General features: G+C 42.4%; 1 protein-coding gene across 1 annotated transcript in view; it reads right to left on the bottom strand.

Moving 5' to 3' along the window:
* Positions 1 to 7,246: 7,246 nt before the first annotated feature.
* LOC148217010 (rho-associated protein kinase 2-like) overlaps positions 7,247 to 26,536 on the bottom strand; it is a 39,965-nt gene continuing 20,675 nt past the window's right edge. The window contains 17 exon segments of the mRNA XM_088136099.1: positions 7,247 to 7,479; positions 8,052 to 8,313; positions 8,781 to 8,859; positions 10,126 to 10,214; positions 11,019 to 11,089; positions 13,196 to 13,207; positions 13,210 to 13,365; positions 13,655 to 13,820; positions 14,276 to 14,455; positions 14,610 to 14,704; positions 14,792 to 14,885; positions 15,634 to 15,820; positions 15,913 to 16,016; positions 17,543 to 17,591; positions 22,037 to 22,125; positions 23,190 to 23,201; positions 23,473 to 23,560. Coding sequence (XP_087992225.1) covers positions 7,247 to 7,479; positions 8,052 to 8,313; positions 8,781 to 8,859; positions 10,126 to 10,214; positions 11,019 to 11,089; positions 13,196 to 13,207; positions 13,210 to 13,365; positions 13,655 to 13,820; positions 14,276 to 14,455; positions 14,610 to 14,704; positions 14,792 to 14,885; positions 15,634 to 15,820; positions 15,913 to 16,016; positions 17,543 to 17,591; positions 22,037 to 22,125; positions 23,190 to 23,201; positions 23,473 to 23,560 — 1,966 coding nt within the window.

The following is a 26,536-nucleotide window of genomic DNA, read 5'->3' as shown; positions in this document are numbered from 1 at the left end:
GCCAGACCTCGTAGATTTCAGCAATTCTGTACCCCTTTTCTACCGCCACTTTCAATTCAACAGTGCACCACGTCCCGGTCAGTGCTCTTTCTTCATCGGTGTGCGTGCAGGGGGTGGCTTGTGGCTTTTCTGTGCAGGCCGAGCACAAGCTAAACATTAGTTTGCCCCTTGTTTTGTGGGGTAGGACCGGGAAATAGAGGTTCCTCGGGGGGTACACCTTGACTTTGGCTATCCCGAAATACTGGCTGATGTCTCCAAAGTTTTGATAGACGATTTGAGGGTGACCAACCGGGTATTCCTTGTTCTTGTTCACAAACGGATACAAACTGGTAAAATCATAATACAGGATTTCTTCGCCGGGCTTTGGTTTGTAGTACAGACATGTGGCGTTTGTTCTACCCCCCAAAAAAGCATCTCGCGGGTTCAAAGGGGTTGGGAGCTTCTTCTCAACTAGAAACTGCTTCAATGCTGGTTCTGTCTCCAGCATGCCCCGCCACTCGTGTTCCCAGATGCTGCGCACGGCGTAACCCCGACCCCTGAGGTACTCTTCTTTGGCCAGAGTGCGGCTGTACAGCCCTCCGTAGGTTGAATCAAGTAATTTGTTGAAGTCTTTTTCAGAGTAGCAGACGGGACACCTGTGAAAAAAACAGCCGTTAAATTCAAAAGCGGTGGGGACCCCGTTTATTACAGTGAAGCTGTCCAAAGAATATTTGCCTACTTGTATTGTCGAAGGCTTTCACGGCCGGCATACGATGGCTGGTGTGGGTCTTACAACTTCAAGACCACGGCCACACAGCCCGGAAGACCCACACCAGCCATTTGCCTACTTGCTTTTCGCACCCCTGCAGAGCGTGTTGAATGCTGATATTCTCAGTGTGTTCTATATACATCAGCCATTGGATACCGGGGGTCGAATACCTTTTCTGTGCCCTCTGATAGGAGTCCAGGGGGGCTAAAGCGATGGTTTTACTCTTCAAATACATGAACAGGTACTGGGCCATGCAGACCGAGGCAAGGGTTATGTATTGGAAGGGGTCAGTGCAGTGAATCTCTACCTCCTCAACAATATCCCCGTCTCGACCTGTGAGGCACTCGCGCTCTGTCATTTCCATCACCTGCGCCCTAAACCGAAGACAAGCCTCCCTCAGTATCTCCACATCTTGTCTGCAGTAGTAAGCCAACTCCTTCTTTAGTTTAAACACGGTGCCTGCATTAGCGGCGTGCCACTTCAGGAAGGCTTCTCTCTCGCCGGGCATCATGGTCTCGGGGCCGTAATATCTGGCTTCGGGGAGAGGCCCCTCGTAGTCTTGATTATCCGTTGTATTGAACAAGTGGGGGAAGTACCCTTTGCACCCCTGAAACCCCATGGCTTTCGGAAGTTTGCTTAATTTAAGCGGCAAAAAGGAGAGGCTGTCAATAAACCGGATCTTATAATCCGGGAGGGTGATACTCAGCAATTTGCCGCCCTGGCTTATCAAGTCAACGCGCACTTTTTCACGGATCAGCTGTCTCAACACTAGGTACCCGTCGTATCCTTTGGCATTGTGGGCTATAAAGGTGCATCCTTTAAATGTGAGGTCTATAAATTTCTTCACAAACTGCTCCAGACAGTCCTCTCCATAACGACTCCACCTCATGATCTTTTTGCCATCGCCGGGCTCCAGCATGTCCATCGCATACACAAAATTCGGGATGTGCAAACCTGTCTCTTGGCGACATTCAAAATCGTATACGATGTATCTTTCTCCGTTTTGCGGGCGATCCACCCCCTTCATAAAACACAGGTGCCCATCCAAGCTTTCAACCTTCTCGGAGCACTGCCCGCACACCGTCTTCTGGCATTTATTGTGGGGTGTGAGAACGTAAACACCACATGTCTCACAAAACACCTTGGCCTTACAGACCACCTTTCCTTCCCCCGCCAGCCGCGTGTGTCTTTCAAGACATGCGTTAGAGCGGCAAACCAGCTTGCACCTACAGCATCTTGGCTTCTCCCCCGGCGCCTCCTGACAGTCTTGGTTCAGGCACGCCCTGCAGAGGTATTGGCAGCCATGGCTAAATTTGTGGTGGTAGCCCGTGTGACAGAATTCACAGAAGTAACGCTCGCCCAGGAAGCCCTTGATGTTTTTGATTCCGTAGTAATGTTCGTCACGCAGCAATATAAACACCGGTTTTTCTTGGCGTTGTCTGCCGGTGACAAAAAACCTCCAACCGCAGTGGGTATAAAACAAAATTTTTATCGTGACCCCTAAATGCTCTTCAAAGAGGTGTATCTGTGAAAAGCCAACCCTGTGTTCTGTGGAAATGCCCAGGCGGGCAAGAATGTCCCTGGCCGCTCTAGTAACGTCTTCACGTCTCGCGCCACCCCTGCTATCTAACAAGCTCAGTAGACACCCGGCAAAACACAGAAATTCACCTTCCACATTGAAATCAATCAGGTGCTGCCTTTTTGTCTGCAGGACCCTGGTGAAAATGACCGTGCTTAACTTTCTGTGGCCTCCCCCTTCCCTGTTCCTCACGACAGTGAACACTAATTGTAAATTGCCCGCCCACACCAGCTCTGCTTTGCTCTGCAGAAGATTTTCTACACGTGTTAGTAAATCATCGGCATTTAAATCCTCCATATGCCTCCTAACAGAAAACAAAGGTCTCTGCAGACCGTCCGCTTCTAAACGGAGCTACGCAAAATCATTTTGACCTACATCCCTAGAGGCTTCATTCAAAAAGGTCTGTATGACATTATGGACGGCATCAACCGCCTCTACAAAGGAGCATACGTTGTCAAGATGAGCAAACCTATACCGCCGATAGTGCTCTACGGCCGCATAATGACGGATGGGCCTCTCCCACGACTGCACCAGCTCCATACGCACATTCCCAGAGTTTACAGAGTCAGGGGTCTGTAGCCGCGACACAGAACCCTCTATCTCCTCTTCCGGTTGAGATTCTGACATAGACATGTTTGCTGGGGGTGTGGGGTTCTTCCCTTCAGACTTCTTTTGTTTTTTTCCAGGTGGCCCTGGATTAAAAAACAAAGGAGAGGTGGTCGTAGTAATGTCATGACCCTCCTTACATTCTAAAAGCAGTCTGTGTCTGGGTAAAACAGCAGGCCATTTCACCTTCTAGCAGCATTCGTGTTGCATGACTTGTACACGGCTGTGGTGTAGAACTCACGCTGTCACCCCCCATGTCAGGCGATGGCATCGGGAAAGAGGCAAATCCTTGGTCGGTTCCCCATTCTGAAGCCAAAAAAAAAAGGAAAGAAACACACCATAGTTTACTCCTGCAGAAGCTAACAACCCTTGCCTGCAGAGGGTGGTTGTAAACAGGCTAAAGCCATACCTTCCTGAGACTTCTGATGGTCTCCCCTGTCCAGAGAACCCTGGGGGTCTGTGGGGAGCGTAAAAGTAGCAAACAGTTGATCCTCTTCCCATTCTAAAACCAAAAAGAAAAAGAATTACCTTCCTGAGACTTCTGATGGTCTCCCCTGTCCAGAGAACCCTGGGGGTCTGTGGGGAGCGCAAAAGTAGCAAACAGTTGATCCTCTTCCCATTCTAAAACCAAAAAGAAAAAGAAGCATGCCATAGATTACACCTGCTGAAGCTAACACCCCTTGCTTGCTGTGTGGAGCAGTAAACAGTACCTTGCTGGGAGGCCTGGTGCAGAGACCTCTGAGGATCTGTGGGGAGCGTAAAGGTTGCAAACAGCTGATCCTCTTCCCATTCTAAAATCAAAAAGAGACATAAGACCCCTGCTCTCAGGGCCTGGAGAAGCATGATAAAGTGTCTAGACCACCTACCCAAAAGCGCTCTCATGCACTGTGAATCACTGGGGTCCTCCTAAGCCAAAATAAAACAATGAAATAAAAGTTATAACTGCTAGTTCTCCACTGTGCAGAGACCCCTGGGGATCTGTGGGGAGTGTAAAGGCTGCAAACAGCTGATCCTCTTCCCATTCTAAAATCAAAAAGAGACATAAGACCCTTCTCTCAGTGCCTGGAGAAGCATGGTAAAGTGTCTAGACCACCTACCCAAAATAAAACAACGAAATAAAAGTTATAACTGCTGAACACCCCCTGCCATGCACCCCCCTCTGCCTCAAGATTTTCATGCTGTACTTACATTTGCAGGGTCCATCGCGATCTGTCCCTCTTTGCAGGCTGTCTGCTTGGTCTGTGGAAACTAGATAAGGCATCGGCCGGACACTGCAGGCGCCTCGCCCACCCGTTTGCATCACACCTTTGACCCCCTCCCCACAACCAGTCAAGCTCATGTTAGCAAAAGAGACACAGACTTCGCTTTATTTGCAAAATATTTTATTATGCCATTCCACAGGCTTTCATTAAGTTTCTTGTCAGGCCTTGGTTAGCAGTTTCTTGTAATTAATTCCTAACACATTCTGACATATTAGCCTCTTTAGAGCCACCGGTAAGTCAGACCCAATTTTGGCCAGGCTGCCCACTCTTTGCAGGCGGAGGGGTTGGGCTGTGGGGTGTAGATAAGGTGTTGCCTGCACACTTAAGGCGCCTCGCCCACCCCTGTTTGCATCACACTTTTGACCCCCTCCCCACAACCGGTCAAGCTGATGTTAGCAAAAGAGACACAGACATTGCTTTCTTTTGAAAAACATTTTATTATTCTGTTCAACAGGATCTCGGTAATACTTTATTGTCAGGCTTTGGTTAGCAGTATCTTGTAGTCAACCCCTGTCACATTCTGACATATAAGCCTCTTTAGAGCCACCGGTAATTCAGACCCTATTTTTGTCATGACACCCATGGGGCTGGGGTTTTTCTCAATACATTGTATGAATTCCATAAGCTCATCAAGGGTGTCACATGAGACATAGAAATTGTCCAGTTTGGCGGCGATGGTCATAATGACCCAGAGAGTCTCAGGCCTTGAGATTCTGGAACACAGGGATTTCATCATTTCTTCTTCGCTGGGTGATGACCCATCCGTTTGGTCTCCATCGTCTTGCAGGCACCCTGCAGAGCAATGAAGTAATATTTTGATCACACAGGCCTTTAGAATTTGAATCACCGTGGCATGGTAGGGACAGGATATTTCTTTAAAAAAAAAAAAAAGGAAATAAGATTGGTTTAAACGATGGGTTTCAAATACTAAAAACTCTGCTTTCTAAAGATTACACAGCCACCCACCATCTGTGCTGCAGAATCTGCAGTTACAAGGAACTACGGTCTCAGCTTGCAAGTTTTCAACAGCAGATACAGCGGCGAGTTTGTCCTGGCCGCTTTCAAACGGCGCCAATCTGGCGGGTTTTTTCCTGGGGCGGGGTTTTCTTTTCGGGGGCTCTGTGGTCCTGGTGAACGAGGAATCCGGCGTACTTGCCATCTTAAAAACACGGCGTTCTGTTTTCGAGACAGACGTACCCGGCTCCAAATTCACTCACGGCCCCGCCTTCCGCCACACGTGTCCCGCCCGCGGCTCCCCATTGGCCTCGGCACGACTCTGCCCCGGGCGTGTCTGGAAAATGCCCGGACATGCCCCCCCCACCCCGGCAGTCCCCTCCTGCCTTCGGAAAACCCCGGCGGGGGGAGGGGAAAGGCTCGGGGCCCGGGACGGCGGGCGATAGCCTTTATTGCACGGGAGAGTCGGCGGGGCGGGCGGGGGCGGCGAGAGACTGGCTTTGGGGCTCAGGGGCGGGTTGCTACCGGCTGGCTTTATTACGCGGGAGAGTCGGTGGGGTGGGCGGTGGGCGGCGAGAGATTGGCTTTGGGGTTTGGGGCGGCCGGCTGCCGGCTGACTTTATTGCACGGGAGAGACGGCGGGGCGGCGGAGCTTTGGGGCTCGGCGCACTTGAGGGGCTTCCCCGTTTGCAAACACGCGGTCTTTTGTCGTTTTTTTCGACACTGAACCGCTTGCCTAAAACGGTTTGTTGTTTTTTAAACCCCCCCCGGCGCTTCCTGGAAAACACCGCGGTGCATGCCGGGAGGACGGCCGCTTCCGGCGCAGACTGCGCGAGGCATGGCGGGAGGACGGGGAAATGGCGGCACTTCCGGTTTCGCCCGCGCGAGGCATGGCGGGAGGACGGGGAAATGGCGGCCCTTCCGGTTACGCCCGCGCAAGGGATTCTGGGAGGGCGTGGCCATGACATCACTTCTGGCCCACTCTTTTCTGCGGGGGGGCTACCTTCCATAGAAATTTGGTATACACTTATACTACTTTGTTGTTGTTGTTTAGTCGTTAAGTCGTGTCCGACTCTTCGTGACCCCATGAACCATATTTCGCCAGGCCTTCCTGTCCTTCACTGCCTCCCTGAGTTTGCTCACTTTCATGCTCATTGCTTCAGTGATGCTATCTAACCATCTCATCCTCTGCCGTCCTCTTCTCCTTTTGCCTTCAATCTTTCCCAGCATCAGGGTCTTCTCCAAAGAGATCTCTCTTCGCATATGCCTTCATAAGACCGGTGAAATGCCATTGGCAATTTATTCTTCACTATTACCCTGAAGTAAAAACCTGAGGAAGAACTGGTGGCCTATCCAACAGGAATAAACAAGCCAAAGCAAATTGTAAACCAGTCTGGCTGTAGGGCAGCTGCTGCGTGGTCTTAGAGAACATGCAGCTGTTTTCAATTGTTGCAGGCAGGTGCCATATTTGCACTCCCATGCTCCAAAGGCCTTTCAGATATTGCACATCGACTGTGCAGCCCTATTTACCTGTACACCGCAGGGTCCAATTAAGCAACCTGGTTTTTGCTAATAAAACTGATTCTTCTGCCAACCTTAGAAAAACTTTCCTAGCATAATCATTAACATGGCATTCCATTGCTATGGATACACTTTAACGTATGCCTTCTTGCCTACATCACAAAACTCCCTCCTCTGACTCAAAAGTAAAGGAAGGCATCATGCAGATAGCCCTGGATCCTATTTTAGTACAAATGCACATCTAGAATATATGTACTCCACATAATTTCTTGAGACATAAGCTTTACCTTCTAAATCGAATTATCTTACTGTAAAGGAAAGCTGTGTAAATCAATAGCTTTTCGTGCCCTCAGAGACCGGATAGGAAAAGCAAAGGATCCATGGTCCCTGAGATCCCAACCCAAAGCCATAAGAGACTAACTATGTATCCTGGAATAGTGGCAGTAGAAGAATACTTTCACAGCGGGATACATCTCATCAAAGAAATACTTAGCATGACTACCTCAAGTGCCCAGGACAGTGTTCTAAAAAGTTATCACTGTACAATAGTCATCACAATTTTCTTTATGCAACTTTTTACCTTGGAGGAAAGCTGTCTTTTTCATTTGGTGGAAGCTGTTTCCTTGGCCGCCTGACAGACTGGCTTGGCTGGACCTTCGTGGAAGTTCCTGGTGAAGATCGTGCAAAAGGATCTGGTGCTGGAGGCTCTTTGGGAATTTTTTTCCCTAGGCGGCTCACCCATTTTTGCTGTTCCTCTGTAGAATTGGCTAACAGTAGTAGCTTCTTTGCAATTGAAATATCATAATTCACTGAAATATATTAAAAACAAGTAGTTTATCACTGAATCACATTAGTTCAATCCACTGTATTTGAAGAGAAACCAGATCTTCTTATTTTGAAAACAATATATGTGTTTCAATAAAAAAACAACTAACATATTAAACTATATATTAAACAGCATTTTTATCCAATCAAAACTAGCCAAGCTGAAAGAGACAGTAATTTAAGCTGATGCGTAACTTTCCAGCTGAAATTAGCAGGCAGAATTTTAGCAAGATTTTTCATAGCATTAGCTTTTGGAACAATTCAGCCAAGCATAATCAAGACAGGCCATCTAAATTCTATTACACACTCTAATGCCAATAGAGAGGGCATTCTGTCTAAAATCTCTCGTTTTATGGCCGAATGATGTGACCTAATTAGGGGATTTCCTTGGTTCTTCTGCGTCTCTGGTGTAGAATTCTGCAAAATTTGAAAACCTGCACATTCCTCCTCTGTGCCACTTTTGATTAATCTTAAGAAATCTTAATCTAACTATGGACTCTGAAGTTTTTCCATGGACTAACTTGCAATCACTTTATTTTACTTATTTTAAAGTTACCTTTGCAAGGTGCTATTATTTCTTCTTCTTTATCCATGTGGTCTTTATGGCATTTGATATGGCAACGGCGACATTCAAGGGCAGGAGGAGGTTTGAACATATTCCACAAAGGCTTCATGCAAGCTTCACAGTTGGTTGGAAAATGATAAAGGGTAGGTATAAACTCATGTCCCTTGTGGCAAATATAATTTGACTTTTCCCCTGACGACTCTGCAGGAAATTCTTGTTCTTTTTTACTTTCTCCTTCATTATCATATAGGATCTGGAATTTGGAAAAAAGTCAGTAATACTTGACAAAAAAAACATATTTCTAATGACAAAAGAACAATTATGAAAAGGTTTCAAATGCCTCTTAAAGATTCCTCCTCCCCACAGTAATTCTTAGCAAGATGATTTTTCCTATTATTAATATGGGAAAACATTGATCTTCACCCCCTAAATTAATGGAATGTATATGATTATAATTTTTATAAAGTGATTATAAAATAACTTATTTCGACTGAAGAAAAAATAACGTTCTCAATAAGAGATGTGAAGCCTCACGAAAACACCTGTAAAAATTCAGAGAGAGAATGTTTTCTCCACTTTTTTCCTTCCATGACTTTTGGAGAAAAAAATCTCTTATGAAACAACTGCCTCTCAATGTGTTTATTTCATGTTTGTCTAATAAACATGACATCTCATCTTCGTCTACATTATACTTGGTTAAAAGTTTTTGAACAGGTGTACCTGGAAAATCCTGGGAATATATTTTGAATCCGTTCGGTACACATCCGTTTTTGTGACAGGTCGAACGTGGCAGAGTTTGCTGTCGTAGCAGAAATGCAGATATATAACAAAAATGTAAGTTAACCATGAAACACTCAAACATGAAGTCTTAATCTAGCAACATTGCTGGAAGTTTTCCCATTTACTTCAGTAGAACTCATTTTGGATTTTAAATTAGAATTTCAACTGTGCTCTTAATGCAAATTTTATTTTTAAAGCCTTCTTAACGTAGGGTTCCATCTACTTATAATATAGCTGTCTGTCAGTAGAATGAATTCCCCCCAATCCCCAAAACATCAAGGAAAACTCCTACTGTATAAGTGCAAATCTGATCATATGACTGCTGTAGCCTACACATTTTGAAATCAGTGACTATTTTAAAATGGCAAAGTATTAGGACTCATACTATTTAGACCACTCATTTTAACAGCAGCAAATATTATACACTTGGCATATAAAGTCAGAATGCCAAGGTTACTGCAAGTCTTAGTTAATGACCTAAGAACAGTTTCTTTAAGAAGGGCAATTATACAGTGTGGTTTATTTTCTCCATTACTGTTTGATTTCTCAGTTTAACCTTTAAATATAAGAAACATTATCTTAATATGTATGGAAAGCAGAACTTTTATATAAAGATCACTCTTTGTTTATATTTAAATATTCTCAAAAGTGCATAATATGGTACATATTGTGACCATAATAACATGCTTAAATTTCATGTTAATAAAGATCTCTATAGCTCAAACTTTATTATTTCTTGTGAATATATGGTAAAGGTTTTCTTACAGATTAGAGGCTATCAAACCATGATAGTACCTAAATTTTTCAGAAAAGAAATACAGAAAAGAAAAGAAACTTTCTAATCTTTTATCAGGTTGATAATTTTGCTTCAACAAATTATTGCTTTTATTTCTAGTAAATCAAGAGTTACAGATTAGTAGTATGACACTTGTTGACTATAACACATTTGCTGTATATTTTGGGGTCTTTTCAAATAATACATCCATTCTGGACTAATGCTCTAACTTTGATTAATGGGATGACTGTTTAAAATCATAAAACCATAAAAACACTGTTGTGTTTTAACGACACGAATTTCAAATTTGCTGAAGCTGCTCTGCTTTTCTCAGTAGGGTGGTAGAATATAGAATACTTACAAATTCATCAAAAGCAACCTAATTTATATTAACTAACTGACCAAAAGATAGACAAATGTACTGAAAGATGGAATTTGTTTTCAATGTTCCAGAATCACAAAAATATTGACCATATTCAGAATGAAACAAAAACATATCAAAATACTTACTCTATGTCCAGTACCATATATGGGTTGGATTGTTCCTTATCTTGTTCATTATGATAGAATAATATCTTCTTGCTGCTGACAACTATATACTATTAAACAATGAAAATGTAAGTATAAGTTGTGCTGCAAAATTGATTTTATTCGTACTGCCACATTTTGTATGATAACTTTTTTACAGAATAAAGGTATGCAAAATGTTATTTGAATAAAGCAGTTTAAAGACCAGGTATCTTCCTGCTGGATAGTCAAAACATGTGAGTATAGCTTCTCTTCCTACAAAACATACTTCATCTTAATCTGTAGCTTCAAACAAAACATCTCAGTCTCTAGTTACTTATTGACATATTTCTATGCCATTGCAATAAAAACTGTCAGCGGCTTCCATAGTAAGAATACAACGTGAAACATACCCAGTACAAAAGGTAAAAACGCAACTTGGAAATGAAAGAAAAAAATGGAAGGAGGATAAGCAATTCGATACTTGCAGAAGTTTTGGGCAAAAACTGGCATATTATCTTACCAAGGGTCTCCTGGCTGGAACAAACTAAAACTGAAGTCCAAAACATCTGGATGGGAGGCTGTTGTGCACCCTTTTCTGCTGCACACCTGAAAATTTACTAAGCTCCTACCCCTAACACTCCCCATGGAAAATTGACCCAAGGAAAAGAAAGCCAATGAACACTCTCTGCGACTGCGTATGCTTATCTCGTTGAGCTTCCGATGCGATTAGTGAAACAGTCTTTTGACTATAATATGAAGCCAGGCCCATAATTTCCAAAAAGCAGCACAACAGCAAAAACAATGAATTGCTTCTTTTGTTTCTGAAAAGTACCTAGTGCTATTAGTCGCTGCACATCATGTCAAAGTAATGTCTTAACAATTGTATTATTTACCTTTTTTACCCAACCAAATTTCTTTGTGTTGTTTCTAGCAGGCAATGATAGCCATCCCTCGAGTCGTGACTCTGAAAAGTGTTAAATAAACATTTTAAAACAATACTATATGGATATTCCATTGTTTTTATGCTATGTCACATTAAGAAAAATGGCATTTTATCAAGAATTGTATTAACCTATAATCCTACAAGCAATGACTAAAGCAGCTGGAATTTACAAGCAAAACAAAGAAAGTTCTTCTTATAGCGTTATGTTATATCACATAATTATGTCACACTCTTATTAGTAAATATATTATGTCCAAGAGCAGAAATACGCAAAGCATCATTATTGCTGCCCTCCACTCATTTTTGCAAAAACATAACAAAGTACAGATTTTGTGCTGGAAGATATCCTGTGAGGTTCTCAGTGCACCATCTGGCTTGACCTTTAGCTCAAGAGTTAGAATTGGGCCACCTGATTATTAGTTGACTACAGAAAATTAAAAAACTTTCCTCTTTGACTCCCCCTGTGAAATGAGGTTTAAGGATTGTGAGAAGCATCATATTTAAAATACATGTAGTGTGTTTCCTTCCAAAACCAGTAACACCAATTTTTCTGTTAAAATTATTATTTAGGATGAAGCTCATTAAAGTCAAATAAGCACGTCTGTCTTCATTTAAGGAACTGCTGCTTTTATAGATGCTTCTCATGCAGCATTGGAAATAAAGTTGGAATTTAAAATGTATTGAATGTTATCTGGAGAGATTTTAATATGGTCAAGGTTGAGGGGCTGGAGGACAAAAACTACACTGATGAGGATTTGGGTAAACATGTACTTAGGTGCAAATCATTTCCTAACACATCCAGTACATGATTAAATATTTATATCTTTTTAAAATTTTCTTCAAGCCCTAAAAGTCCCTTAAACTGGAGATGCAAGCCATATTTTTTTCATCTGTCTTCTGTGTGGTTTAACATACTTGTTCACTGGCTTAGCAACAGGTTATTATTTTGCAATCAAATATTCACATTTATGATTTATTATCCTTCACTATTACATTCCAAAATATCTTGCAAACAAAATGTGGAACTCCACCTAGATGCCTGTGCAAGTGCAGCCACTGAACAATTAATCTAGTACTGAACTTTTGTTGATTATTTAGCACTCATCGGTGCTGACAGCAGCCAATAACTGAAACAGCTTCAAACATTTTAGAGCTATCTGTAGATTTTATTGCCTACATTTTCTTCTCATACCACAGAAGCAAATGAACTCTGTAACACAGTTTTTTTTGCAATCTATAAATATTTGATGGTTCATTACAGAATTTTCAGAATCCTGGAAAAGCATGCCATGATTGGCAGGCTAGCATAAATACATCTATTAATTTTCTCTCTAATAAAGTGACCTTCCTTCTAATTTATGCAAAGGGAACTAGGAAGGGCTCTTCTCTATCTTACCACAGAAACAAAATGACATGGTAAGAAGATATACTCCAGTCTATGGAAAGTTGCCACAAAAATGTTTATGTGAGAATGCATAATTAGGAGATTAAATTCATTACAACAGCATGCTTAAATATACAGGGGCTGATCTCCGAGGAGAGATACAGCAGTTCTAGTTAGGGATTTTTTGTTGTTGTTCAATATCTGAACAGCCCTTGCCCCAGAACTTAATCTGAAAAGACTTCCATCACATCACTCTTAGGGTAAATTTAAATTTACTCATTATTTGACTTTCAAATGACTATATTTAAAGGGTTTTCCTAATAATCAAAGTCTCAATTTAGACTTAGGATGTTTGGAGGGAGTGAAATACTGAAGAACGTGAGAGAGTTTGAAAAACACAAAGCTACAATTAGATGTACTTATTTAATCTGCACCTCTAATTGTAATTTCCCCTCACTAAATGATCAGATCCTGCTGTTTCAGTGGATCAGTTAAAGCTTGCAGTCCTAATTTTTTTTTCAGCAAGTCATGTGCGTGGAGGATCTGCAGATAAAGGGAAAACATGCATCTGGCATGCACCTACATCAGTGCAACATCCACAGTATCTAAGATTTAATTAGTTGCCTCTCCTCATGCGGGACATTCCTCCTTGAGTACCTACTGCCTTCACTGTTAGTAATGAAAAATAGGATAATTCCTTCAAGCAACAGTGTTTCATCACTACACGTTTTCTGGAGTGTCACCTGGATTGTCAGTTCTGAAGGGACTTGTGCAGAAGACAATGGTTCTTCCTCAGAATCAGAATTGAGAAACATACAAGAGCTGGAAGGCTTAGTGGCAATACTGACAGAGGTAGAAGAGCGTTGGTAGGTAAAAGACATAGACTCTGAAGTGTGGGACTGAGTGATACGAACTGAGCACCCAACAGAAAGAGGGGGGAAATGCAGAAAGAATTAATGAAAAACAGCTTTTTAAAAAAAATCACAACTGCTTATTTTGCAATAGAATAACACAACAAATCTGAATGTGTACAAGAACTATAATCTATTTCTGATATATTCAAAGACAGCTTGCTGCTAAAGGGTTAAAATGCTAGCGACAAAAGGATGAAGAGATGACATTCCCAACTGTAACTTCCCAAAGTAGAAGGTCATCAATTGAAACGACTATCTCTCTCCCAAAAAAGGAAGGATGAATCTTACCAGGGAAACCATCATCCGTTTCTACTTCACTAGGGCCACAAATGCTGCTGTTGTCTAAGCCAATATGTATTGATTGGAGCTGGGAGCGAAGCTGTTCTATATCACTATCTTTGCTGTCTAGAGCCATTTGTAGTTCAATTCGTATCTGGCTCTCTTCTGCTATTTGCTATAAAAGAAGATTGATGAAGCACAATCAAAATTAATCTTTAATGCATTATAAAATCTTGCTTACAGAGATTGTTCTAGTAGCAATCTCTTAATTCAAACCACTAAAAGCTATGTCCCAAGGGAACTGAAGAAAATAAAGACAATTAAATAGCTTCTGTTTTAGTACAGTTGGATGGTATAGTGAAAGTAGAAGACTAGAAAGAAGTGAGACAGTGCCCCCGCAGATGTGTTAACGCTAACATTCTCATCACCCCCTGCTTCATGGCCACTGGTGTCTTGCCACTGGAGGGACACTAGATTTGGGGAAGTTCTCTAATGATTTTCAAGACTACAAGATAAATTAAGCTAAAGAATTTCAATTTCAACTAAGCTTGTGAATATCTGAAACGTTCATGTAGACACAATCTCTTTTTCAACAACTATGCAGTAAATTCTATCATGTAAAATACTTACAGCTTGCATTTCATTGATCTCTTTCTGATATTTAATCATCATCTGAGTTAATTTTTCCCGTTCAGTTTTCAACTCCATATGCAGTTTCCTGTTCTCCTTTTCTTTTCTTCTGACATCTGGGTCAGCTCCTCGTTGGACTGGATTCTTACGATTCATAACTTCTGCTAACTTATTCACAGCCTGGGAGAAGGGAGTGTAAGAGAGGAATAAGTTGCTATAAACATGAAGCTTCTCTACCTGACTAAAAGGGAATACGTTTCCTTCTCCCCTTCCTTATGTATATTGTGGTGATAACTGCAGTCGCTTTCTCATCACCTTCTCATTTATACGTTACCTGTGTTTTCATTGTTCTTTCATAAGCCAGCTGTTTCTCATACTGAGTCTTTAGCAATTCTGTGTCATTTTCCTCTTCATTCAGATGGGCAAGCCCTATCAATAAATAAGAAAATAACTAGTACTTGTGAAGTTAAACTTAACATGAAATCAATCATTTTTTATTTTTGAAATAATACTCACTTTCTTGAACTTCTTGAACTTTGTTATTCAGCTCTTCTTTTTCATTTGCAAGGTTTGCCACATCACTAGTTAACGTTCTATTTGCTTCTTCCAACTAAGATACAGAAATTATAAGAAGCATATGTCAGGCATAGAATAGAAATAAGCCAACCAAGTGTTTAAGTAGGAGCTGAGATTGCAACAGAGGATGGGGAGGAGATAGACCCTTCCAGTAAAGGAATTCATGACAGCTATGTGGGAAGTAGACAAAAATAGAAGCTTAAAAACAGGATTGTAAGGAAAATGTACCAATGGGACTGAAATATTAGAGAAACAGAAGTAGGGCTCAGAGGTAAGACTACGTGACAGGGTGGAATAAACTTTACACAGGCTGAGTTTAGGAAGCAAAGTCACTTACATCAGATATCAGCACATGTGTGCTAGAAAAAATGTTAAACTAAAATCCCTCTAAACTACTTAAAAATATACTGTACTCTCAAAACATTATTATATACTCTGATGATCATGTAATACAAACACTAAAATCTATAAAAGGTCCTACTGCAAACTTTTAGGCAAAGAAATTAAAGTTATGGTATGTAACATTTCTAATGTCACAATGTATATAGCCAAATTCAGGGCCAAAACCTCAGCATTTGCAGCATAACATTATACTTGGTGTATTTATTGGATAGTGACCAAATAGGTTTAGTTCTTGGAGATTTTAAGTACTGTTGCTAACCTCATTTTTCAGGCAATTGTTAAAAAAAAAAAAAACCACTATACAGGAATGTTTCATGTTCAAGGGACAAAATTATGCTGATCGACAAGCCTACGATTCGACTCTGATGTGAATCACTTACAGATCCTATGGTGGCATCTTTTTCAGCAAGCTCCTGTTTGTGCCTTGCCATCATTTCTTTGATCTCCAATTCTTTCACGATCTTCTCTTTTTCTAAGTCGGAACATTGTTCCTCGGCAATAGAGCGAGCCAGCTGCTCAGAGTCTGCCTTTGTTAATGTTATCTCCAGCTGTGCCGCCAAGGAGTCTCTGCAACGCAACAATAAATTAGTATCATGGCTGAAGATGCTATATAAGAGTTCTGTTACTGGCCACTACTATTCAAGCTACCATCTTCTCACCTCTCTTCTTGTAACTCTTGTATCTTTTGCTGTATTTCTTTGCAAAGTTTGGTCTTTTCTTCACATTCTTCTTTAAGTTCCCGAACTTGTGTTTTATACAGCGTCTGAAATGTTTTGAGAGAGAGAGAGAGAGAGAGAGAGAGAGAGAGAGAGAGAGAGAGAGAGAGATATTATAGCATTGATGCAACCACATGAATGGAAAAGAGTTGTGTAAGAAAAATTGCCCTGCTTTAGTTTAAAATAAAGAATCTTCATAAACTTTTAGTCAGGATTAAAATATATTTTAAAACAAGATTTTGTCAACATTATCCACAATGACCAAATAGCTGTCAGTTGTCAACATTATAAAGAGTCAAAGCTATGAATTACTCTACCCAACTAAATTAATAAATCTATATTAGGAATATGACAGCCAGTATGATGTAGTGATTAAAGTGCCAGATGAAGAGTGGGAAGAGCTGTGGTCTTGTCCTTCCTTAGCCCTTCAAATGAAGAGCCTTCATTCTTCAGCTTATTGATTTGGGCTGGTAATACGATGTTAATAATAGGATTGTTACATCTTTCATGTAATCATATTATAACCAGTCGCAACACTTAGCTGATTTTGTCTGATTTTCAGAAGTTAATCAGGGTTGGACCTGACTAGTACCTGCAGAGAAGGTTAGACAAAAAAAGGCAATGTTGTATTATTGCCAAAGAAACAAACTGGATATGAAGTGAATCTTGTGACTTGAGGGAGGCTGTGTAATCACTGTGTGTAATAACTCTGTGATCCATTTGGATACCACAATAAGCCCATGCTCTTAGTGGTGCTTTATGCACTTATATAAAACAGTATGAAATATACTACTAGGTCACATTTTTAGAAAAGTTTAATGCACAGTGATAAATAAATCAACTTGCTAAAATATAGGATAATGAATGTAAATTTAACACTTCAATCAAAATCTTAAATTTATCATATCATTGTTCTTAAATTTCCAAAAGAGATTACGTTGTGTATTTTAAATTTAAATTTAACTTTAAAAGCAACAAAGTTTACAATACTAGTTGTGAAGCCTCTTGCATATCTCCTAAATTAAAACAAACCTAACTTTGCAGAAAATTACATATAGATACACATCAGATGCTATGAAATGTCCATTTACAAAGTTTAAAAAAATGTTATAACTGAGATTCTAGATACTTCATGCCAATATATTGTATATATTGTGTGTGTGTGCGCGCATGTAGTATGTGTGTGCGTGTATAGTATTTAAGGTATTACTACCTACTGGATCCTAGTCTTCCCAAAAAATTTGAAGTCTATACCCTAGAAATGGTTATTTGTGTCAAAAATAGTTGAACAGGTTTTTAAAGTAGCAATACATATTGAGAAAAAAAGATCATCACAATAACATGTTTACCTCTTCACCATCCTGTAAAAAACAGAAGAAATCAGATACGTGCTTAAAAACAGCACAACTCCATATTTATTTTTATTATAACACTATTAGATATTTCTAGGCTACAAGTTCATTAACGTCTCTAAGGATATACCTACAGAGTCTCAAATTAAAAAGATAAATTCAGAAATTCAAAACAACGTGTTTAATATGCAATCAAAATATAAAACAAATTATTCATTTACCTCCTCATCCAATTCCTTCATTATTTTCTCTAGGCGGTTATTAATAGCCCTGTAGAACAATTAATGTAAGTGTGAGAGAGGCACCGAATAATAGATGGAAAAGAGATTTTCCACAGGAAAATTCAACTATACACAAGTATAATGTCAGGTCCTGGGCGGCAGGCTAAATTGCAAGTAATGCTTTTCTAAATACGATTCTTAAATAATTTTCTTTAGCAAGGTTTATTGAGATGAGTGGAATGGGGTTATAAGATCTCCAGCAATTCTTGGAAGATCTATTTTCAAGTTACAACCAATATACACCCATGTTGTATAATTCTAACTGATGATTCTAACTATTTCTAACAGCCTTTCAATAAACCAGCAAGGAGATACATCTCTTCAACAATAATGGAGTAATTTGCAGATGGCTGTTTAAATAACTGTCTCTTGAATCTCTCTTACTCCAGGAACCAACTCATACATATGCAGCTACCAAATTACAGATGGACCTAAACTTTTCGAATCCCCCTCAAATTTCACTTTAAATATCCAAGTTATAAGACATGAAAGTCTTGCAAAAACCTAAAAGAACAAGCATCGGGAACAAATGGTCTATAGAAGAAAAATTATTTTGGATGCGTTTCTGCTCTCTACCACTAATTTATTAATATTTATTCGCTTAACAACAATCTATATGTTACCTATAGAACAGCAGAAGGAAGAAAAATGATTTGGAAGAAGAGGAAACATCCATACTTAATACTTCCTCTTTTTGTTAAATTTGGAGATTTGGGTTAGGTAGTAGTGTCTGTTAATTAAACCAGATCCTATTAAACTTTACTTAATAGAGGATTATGTCCAACTTTTAGATATATTTTCTTCAGTCCCAGAGTCCCCTCTGACCACTGCAGTATATTTTCCTGTATTTTGTGTGCTAAAATAAGCTTAACAGAGTTGAACCCCCACAAAATCCCTCTCAATGCTCCCCGCCCCAGCCCTGGATAAACAGAAAGCCCAAGACCCACACAAGTGTCATATCCCTATCCACTGTAACCCCTCTCTCATCATCTCTCTCCCCGATTTTATGTTGTCCCCCAGCAACCAGGAAGTTGCCTAGCCTTGCCCTGTGTGAAACTTTCTATCCTTCAACTCAAAAATCACCACATACCAACATACAGTAGTGCCTAAAAGTTTGTGAACCTTTTGAATTTTCAGTATTTCTGCATAATTATGACCTAAAATGTTATCTGTTCTCCACACAAGTCCTAAAACTAGATAAAGAGAATCCAATTAAACAAATGAGTCTAAAACATTATACTTGTTCATTTGTTTACTGAGGAAAATGATCCAAAGTGACATATTTGTGTGTGGTATGTGAACCTCTAGGATTATTAGTTCATTTGAAGAGGAAATTAGAGTCGGATGTTTCACTCAATGGGATGATAATCAGGTGTGAGTGTGGGAGGTCCTGCCTTATTTAAAGAACAGAACTCTGGGTATTCACTATCAAAGTCTGATCTTCACAACACAGGGCTGGGAAAGTGTATCATGGCTAGAACAAAGGAGATTTCTAAGGACCTCTGAAAAACAATTTTGATGCTCAACAGGTTGGAAAAGGTTACAAAACTACTTCCAAAGAATTTGGACTCCACCAGTCCAATGTCAGACAGTGTATACATATGGAGGCAATTCAACACCATTGTTACCCTCCCAAGGAGTGGTCATCCAACCAAGATCACACCAAGAGCAAGGAGTGTAATGCTCCGGGAGGTCTCAAAGAACCACAGGGTAACACCTAAGGAACTAAAGGTCTCTCTTGCATTGGCAAATGTCAGTGTTCATGAGACCAGCATCAGGAGAACACTGAACAACAATGGTGTGCATGGCAGGATTGCAAGGAGAAAGGCACTACTCTCCAAAAAGAACATCGTCATCTGTCTACAGTTTGCAAAATACCACATGGGTAAGCCAAAAGCTATTGGAAGAACGTTCGGTGGATGGATGAGACCAAAACAGAACTTTTTGGCTTGAATGAAAAGTGTTATCTTTGACAAAAGGCAAACCCTGCATTCCAGCATAAGGTTCTTGTCCCATCTGTGAAACGTGGTGGTGGCGGTATCATGGTTTGAGCCTGCTTTGCTGCCTCTGGACCAGGCCAGTTTGGCATCATTGATAGGATGATGAATTCTGAATTATACCAGCAAATTCTACAGGAAAATGTCAGGGTACCTGTATGTGAACTGAAGCTCAAGAGAAAGTAGGTCATGCAGGAAGACAATGACTGAAAACATACAAGCTGTATGATCAAATGGCTAAAGCAGAAGAAAGTTAACGTTCTGGAATGGCCAAGTCAAAATCCTGCCCTTAATCCTATAGAAATGTTGCGGAAAGACCTGAAGTGGGCAGTTCATGTGAGGAAGCCCACCAACATCCCTGAGATGAAGCTGTTATGCAAGGAGGAATGGGCTAAACTTTCTCCAAGCCAATGTGCAGGAATAATCAACAGTTATTGGAAACATTTAATTGTAGTTATTTCTGCCCAAGGGACACACACCAGTTACTGAAAGCAAAGCCCACTTTTGCCACATACAAATATGTAGCTTTGGATAATTTTCCTCAATGAATAAATGAACAATATAATGTTTTTCATTCATTTGTTCTCTTTATCTAGGACTTGTGCAGAGAACAGATGGCATTTTAGGTCATATTTTTAGGTTTAATTGCTCTTGACCTCTCAGCGGCTTTCAATACCATTGATCATGGTATCCTTCTGAACCAGCTCTGAGAGTTGGGGGTGGGCAGCACAGTGCTGTGTTGGTTCTCCTCTTTCCTCCGGGGCTGGTTCCAGTCAGTGTTGATGTGGGGGAAGAGTCCAGTTCACAGCCCCTACTTTGTGGGTTACCACAGGGCTCGGTCCTTTTTCCCCTGTTTAACATCTACATGAGGCCACTGGGTGAGGTTATCCAACAGTTTGGGGTGAGGTATTGTCAGGCCCAGCCCAAGAACAACAATGAAACAGTCCAGTCCAGTCCAGTCCCGTCCCTTTATCTGCTTATATCTTATAGACAAAAGCTTGCCAAACTAAAACTATACTACAGGAACTAGTGGATATATCCTGGGAGATTCTAGGGAGTGGCTATCCTGAATCTTTCTCTTCTCATACTCCCCCTGCAGATTATACTGTCTCTTGCCTCCTCCCCCTCCTGGAATGCACCCCCTCCTTCCTGATAGCCTTGATCTCCCACATCACTCTCCTCCTCGTAGATACATTCCATCACAGGAATCACCAATATGGTGAAACCCAACTTTATATCTCCAACCCAGGCTGCCTGAGTGATGCTGTGGACGTCCTGTCCCAGTGTCTGGAGGCTGTGGGGGCTTGGATGGGGTGCAACAGGCTTCGGCTCAACCCAAACAAGACTGAGTGGTTTTGGGTGTTTGGACCTTCTGGTGCTAGGAACCTTCCACTGCTCGTCTTGGATGGGGTGGCATTGCCTCAGACAGACCTGGTATATAATCTGGGGGTCCTCCTAGACTCACAGCCCCTGCTCAAAGGGCAGGTGGCAGCCATGGCCAGGAGGGCCTTTGCATACCTTTGGGTTGTGCACCAGCTGCACCCATTCCTGGACCAGGAGGTCCGGCTGTCATTCATGCCCTTGTGACCTCTCATCTGGATTACTGCAATGAGCTCTACATGGGGCTGCCCTTGAAGAGCATTCAGAGGCTTCAACTGATGCAGAATGCAGCAGCAGGGTAGTAAATGGTGCCAGTTGATCAGCGCATGTAACACCACTACTCTATGAGCTGCGCTGGATGCTTCTGGGTGCAATTCAAGGTGTGATTGTCACTTTTAAAGCCCTTCATGGCCTAGGAATGGGTTAACTGTCTCTCCCTAGTTGTTTCTACCCATCCGATCTGGTCAGGCAGGATGGGCATGCTTCGGGTCCCATTGGCCAAACAATGCCGGTTGGCAGGGCCTAGAAGGTGTGCCTTTTCTGCTGTAGTATCCTCCTTGTGGAACATTCTCCCTCCAAAGATCAGGATGGCCCTGACCCTCCTGGCCTTCTGTAAGGCCCTAAAGACCTGATTCTGGCCCTGGGCCGGGGGTCCCAAGTGTGTGGAGGGACCTACTTCTTGGTTGTGTTAGTCAGTTGTTTTTGGCTGCCTGTATTTGTAATTTTTATAATGTTATTGTTTTTATTCTATTTTAATTCTGTTCGCCACCCAGAGTCAGTTGTTGAGATGGGCAGCTGTATAAATTGGATAAACAAATATTTATGCAGAAATATTAAAAATTCCAAAGGGTTCACAAACTTGTAAGGACCTCTGTAAATGAAATGTGCCAGATATAAACTGCTTTTAGATATTACAGCTTTTAATACAGGAATAGATTCTTCATTTATATTACATGTATTTTTTAAAGAGTGTGTTTGGTTTATGGCCATATATTTTAATATGCTGAAAAAATATTTTTAAGAGTTTCTAATTTTTATAAAGAAAATAAAGTCATACCTGTATTTTTGCTCGAGGTCATCTTTGGTTTGTATTTCATTACGGAGCTGATCTTCTAATTTGTTTATTTTTTCCTGAAATTGTATAAACTGACAGAACAAATCCCCTGATTTTTAGGCGTTTATAAATAACAGAATTTAGAATGTTAGCACACACAAATACTTCTATTCGTTTGGTTTATATCAGGGGTTCCCAAACTGGGATGTGGGCATGAAGAATTTCTGGGGTGGGGGGTGGGGTGAAGATGTGAAATTGTTACAAAAAGTATCACTGTAGAAAACAATGCAGTAATTTTCAAATTAAAGTCTAATAATCCAGGAAGATCGTTAGAAATAGGCAGATTGATGAGAGAGACAGAAATGCTGAAGGTCAATGGACGAGTAATGCAAACATCAGTGCTGGGCAGGATGATGGAAAGATGGAGGTAGAGATCAATATGTACATTTACTCATGCAAAATGAAGGACAAATTTAACATTATTCATCTGGAGGCACGATGATCTCTAAAATACCAAAAAGGGGCTATGGGGCTAAAAATTTGGGAATTCCTGATTTATACTGACCATTTCTTTACTAGTTATATGCCAAGGTGAAAATAAATTGTTTTTATGATCATATACAAAACATACTTTACTTGCTAAAATATAGGATAATGAATGTAAATTTAACACTTCAATCAAAATCTTAAATTTATCATATCATTGTTCTTAAATTTCCAAAAGAGATTACATTGTGTATTTTAAATTTAACTTTAACTTTAAAAGCAACAAAGTTTAAAATACTAGTTGTGAAGCCTCTTGCATATCTCCTAAATTAAAACAAACCTAACTTTGCAGAAAATTACATATAGATACACATCAGCCGCTATGAAATGTCCATTTACAAAGTTTAAAAAAATGTTATAACTGAGATTCTAGATACTTCATGCCAATATATTGTATGTATTGTGTGTGTGTTTGTGTGTGTGTGTGCGCGCATGTAGTATGTGTGTGCGTGTATAGTATTTAAGGAATACTACCTACTGGATCCTAGTCTTCCCAAAAAATTTGAAGTCTATACCCTAGAAATGGTTATTTGTGTCAAAAATAGTTGAACAGGTTTTTAAAGTAGCAATACATATTGAGAAAAAAAGATCATCACAATAACATGCTTACCTCTTCACCATCCTGTAAAAAACAGAAGAAATCAGATACGTGCTTAAAAACAGCATACTGTTCCACCTTTTTTCCCCAATAATCTATATTGCTTGATTTAAAGTATCTTTAAAAAAAAAAACTACTTATCTAAAGCTTAAATCATATAATGACCAAAACACCCTTTTATTATAATGGATAATTCACAAGCAGCTCTAGATTTGTGCAGTCAGTTAACTACTGATGCACACCTTTTCCATACATATGAAATAAGTGTTTAGCACATTAAAATATGAGTACTTACCTCATTTTTCCTAATTTCATTCTTCTTTGCCCCATTGTTCTTACAGGGTTCAATTTCCTTACAGAGCTCAGGAAAGTCACTTAGTAACCTGTTCAAAACAGAGGTTTTCAGAAACTCCAGCCACTGTGCCAATCAACTCATTTTATTCAGTTCTCTCTAGTCCTAATCCCACTAGCCCGTGCTCAGAATGAAGGCATTTATTTAACATTAGCTCTTTTAACAGACCCTGAAGCTTTTTTGGTTAATGGGGGTGGAGACTAAGAGCTTCCCAAACCCATTTAAAATAGAAAGCTTCAAAAATGTCTATTCATGTAATATTCAAATATGAAATGCAGTGTAAGTATAAGTGGCTATAAAAGTAATGCCTCTATGCTGTGTGCACTGTATCCTTCCTTCTCCTTCCCCTGAAAAACCAGTAATAAATGTTTTGGGAATTACAAACACATAATGCAATGACACACATACATACATACACAAACATGTGAGATTTGCCCCGTTCGACAGAGAAACTCTCGTGACACGTGTGGTTCACAAAGAAGGTTTACTCATGCGTAACGTAGTAGTCACAAGCAAAGCCAGGACTGGCTTGGTACAATTGCATCACTTGTTATATTCCCCCCTTCCCGCGCTTTTTCCCGCCTCGTGATCGCGTTGCGGCTGTGGGCTATTAGGCCCCCCAATGTCCCCCCTGATCGTTCATGATGGCAGGGTCGGTCAGAGTCCATTGTCCTTGATTGCCAGTCCCCCTCCGGCTGGGTTGGCCCCTCCCTGCTACGTGCAGACCCGCGGGTTCTGTGCTGCGTTACGATCTTGTTTCGCTGCCCTGCGGCCCCGTTCCTTGCTTGCTCGCGCCGTTATCAGTTCGTAATTAAAAGCTTCCGCTGCGGTTTTCCTGTTTAGCTGGCCGCAGGTGGCTCGTTAATTAGCGGCGCTTTCGGTTCCTCTTTTCCCCGCTAGCTACCGCCGGTGGATTCCGCGTGGTCTGGTTGCGAGCTTCCCTGCAGCCCCGTGCTTCCCTGAAACCTCGTGCTGACCGAACCTGACATGCCGCCCCCCTGACGACAACTCCCCCCCTCGGTCCTATTTCGGCTTCCCGGGGTATTTACTGTAAAAGTCCCGCACTAGGTCTGGCGCCCTTATGTGGGTTTTACTCACCCATTCGCTGTGGGACTTGGGGAAATGTTTCCATTGCACTAGGAGCTGGGTCTGCCCCTTGTGCCTCCGGGCGTCCAGTATCCGGTTGATTTCGAAATGCTGCTCCCCCCCCGACCATGATGGGTGGTGGTACTCCCTCCGCCTTGTGCCAGGCGTTCCCCGGCTGGTGCAACTTTAGCAGGCTGCAATGGAACACCGGGTGGATCTTCCCGAGGCTTTTCGGGAGCGTCAGCCTGACGGTCACCGGATTGATGATCTCCGAAATGGGGAACGGCCCCACAAACCTCGGGCTGAGTTTTTTCGATGCCTGGTGCGTCTTTAGGTTTTTGGTTGACAGATACACCTGGTCCCCCACTTTCCACTTTTCCTCGGGGAGCCTCTTGCGGTCCGCGTGCTTCTTGTAGTCGGCTTTGGCTCTTTGCAATGCCGCGTGCGCCGCTCGCCGGGTCTCGTCGATTTGGGCGAACCAGGCGTCCAGGGAGTTGATCTGGGATTCCGGCTGAGGCAGCTCCGGCATGGGGACGAATTCTCTCCCGGTGGCTACTTTGAACGGAGAGAACCCGGTGCTCTTGTGGACGGCGTTGTTGTATGCCACCTCCGCGAATGGTAGTAGCTCCGCCCAATCGTCCTGTTGGTGCCCCACGTAGCAGCGCAGGTACTGTTCGAGCCCCCCGTTCAGGCGTTCCGTGGCTCCGTCCGTCTGCGGGTGCGCCGCGGAGGATAGGGCTTGTTTCGTCCCCACCCGCTTCAGGAACTCCCGCCAGAACCGCGCGATGAAGTTGCTGCCCCGATCGCTGACGATACGTCGAGGTGCGCCGTGGAGTCGGTAGACATGTTGCACGAACAGTTTCGCCAGCCCCTCGGCCATGGGGACTCGCCGGCACGCTACAAAGTGCGCTTGTTTGGAGAATAAGTCCGTGACCACCCAAATGGCGGTCTTCCCCTTACTCTCCGGGAGCTCCACTATGAAGTCCATGGCGACCTCTTGCCAAGGGCCGTCGGGTTCCGCTACCGGCTGGAGTAGGCCTCTAGGTTTGCCTTTGGCTCCTTTCGCTGTTGCGCACACCGGGCAACCCCCCGAGTACGCCTCCACGTCCTTCCGGAGCGTGGGCCACCAAAACTGCCGCCGGATTAAGTGGAGTGTCTTTACAAAGCCGTAATGCCCCGCGCTCCGGCTGTCGTGGGCTCTCTCCATGACCTCCCGTCGGCAACCCTCGGGCACGTACAGCTTTCCTTCGTGCCACCACAACCCCTCTTGGCCGGTTAGCGCCTCTCGGTTCTGCTTGAGCCAACCGTCCCGCTCCGCTGCCTCCGCGAACCCTTGCCTTACTTCAGACGCCGCGTCCCGTCGCTCCCCCTTGGTCTGGCTTCGGGTCACCGCCTTTGCAGCCAGCCTGCTGGCGGGGATGACGGAGTCCACGATCTCCTCCCGTAGGCTGGCGTGTTGGGGCATGCGAGACAGTCCATCCGCTAAGAAGTTGCGCTTCCCGGGGATGTGTTTCAGTGTGAACCTGAACCTCCCGAAGTATTGGGACCACCGTGCCTGTTTGGGGGATAGCTTACGCGGGGTCTTCAGGGCCTCGAGGTTCTTATGGTCCGTCCACACCTCGAACGGTTCAGTTGCCCCCTCCAGTAGATGCCTCCACGTGGCCAGCGCCCACTTGACCGCGTACGCCTCTTTCTCCCACACCATCCACCTCCTCTCCGTCTCGGTGAATTTGCGGGAGGCGTAGGCGCACAGGTGGATGGCCCCCTCCGGGCTGGGTTGGAGCAGGACTGCTCCCGTTGCCACGTCTGATGCATCCACTTGGATTATAAACCGCCGGTCTGGGTCGGGATGGCGCAGGATCGGCTCCGCGGTGAACCGCTGTTTTAGTTCCTCAAACGCCCCCTGGCATTCTGCAGTCCA

Source organism: Python bivittatus, unplaced genomic scaffold (genome assembly GCF_059951505.1).
Source record: "Python bivittatus isolate LINGU-HERP-01145 unplaced genomic scaffold, Pbiv_v1 ctg000020_np1212, whole genome shotgun sequence".
In the NCBI taxonomy this organism is placed as follows: Eukaryota; Metazoa; Chordata; class Lepidosauria; order Squamata; family Pythonidae; genus Python; species Python bivittatus.
The sequence above is the reverse complement of the archived record's forward strand: the minus strand, read 5'-3'. Positions and strand labels throughout refer to the sequence as shown.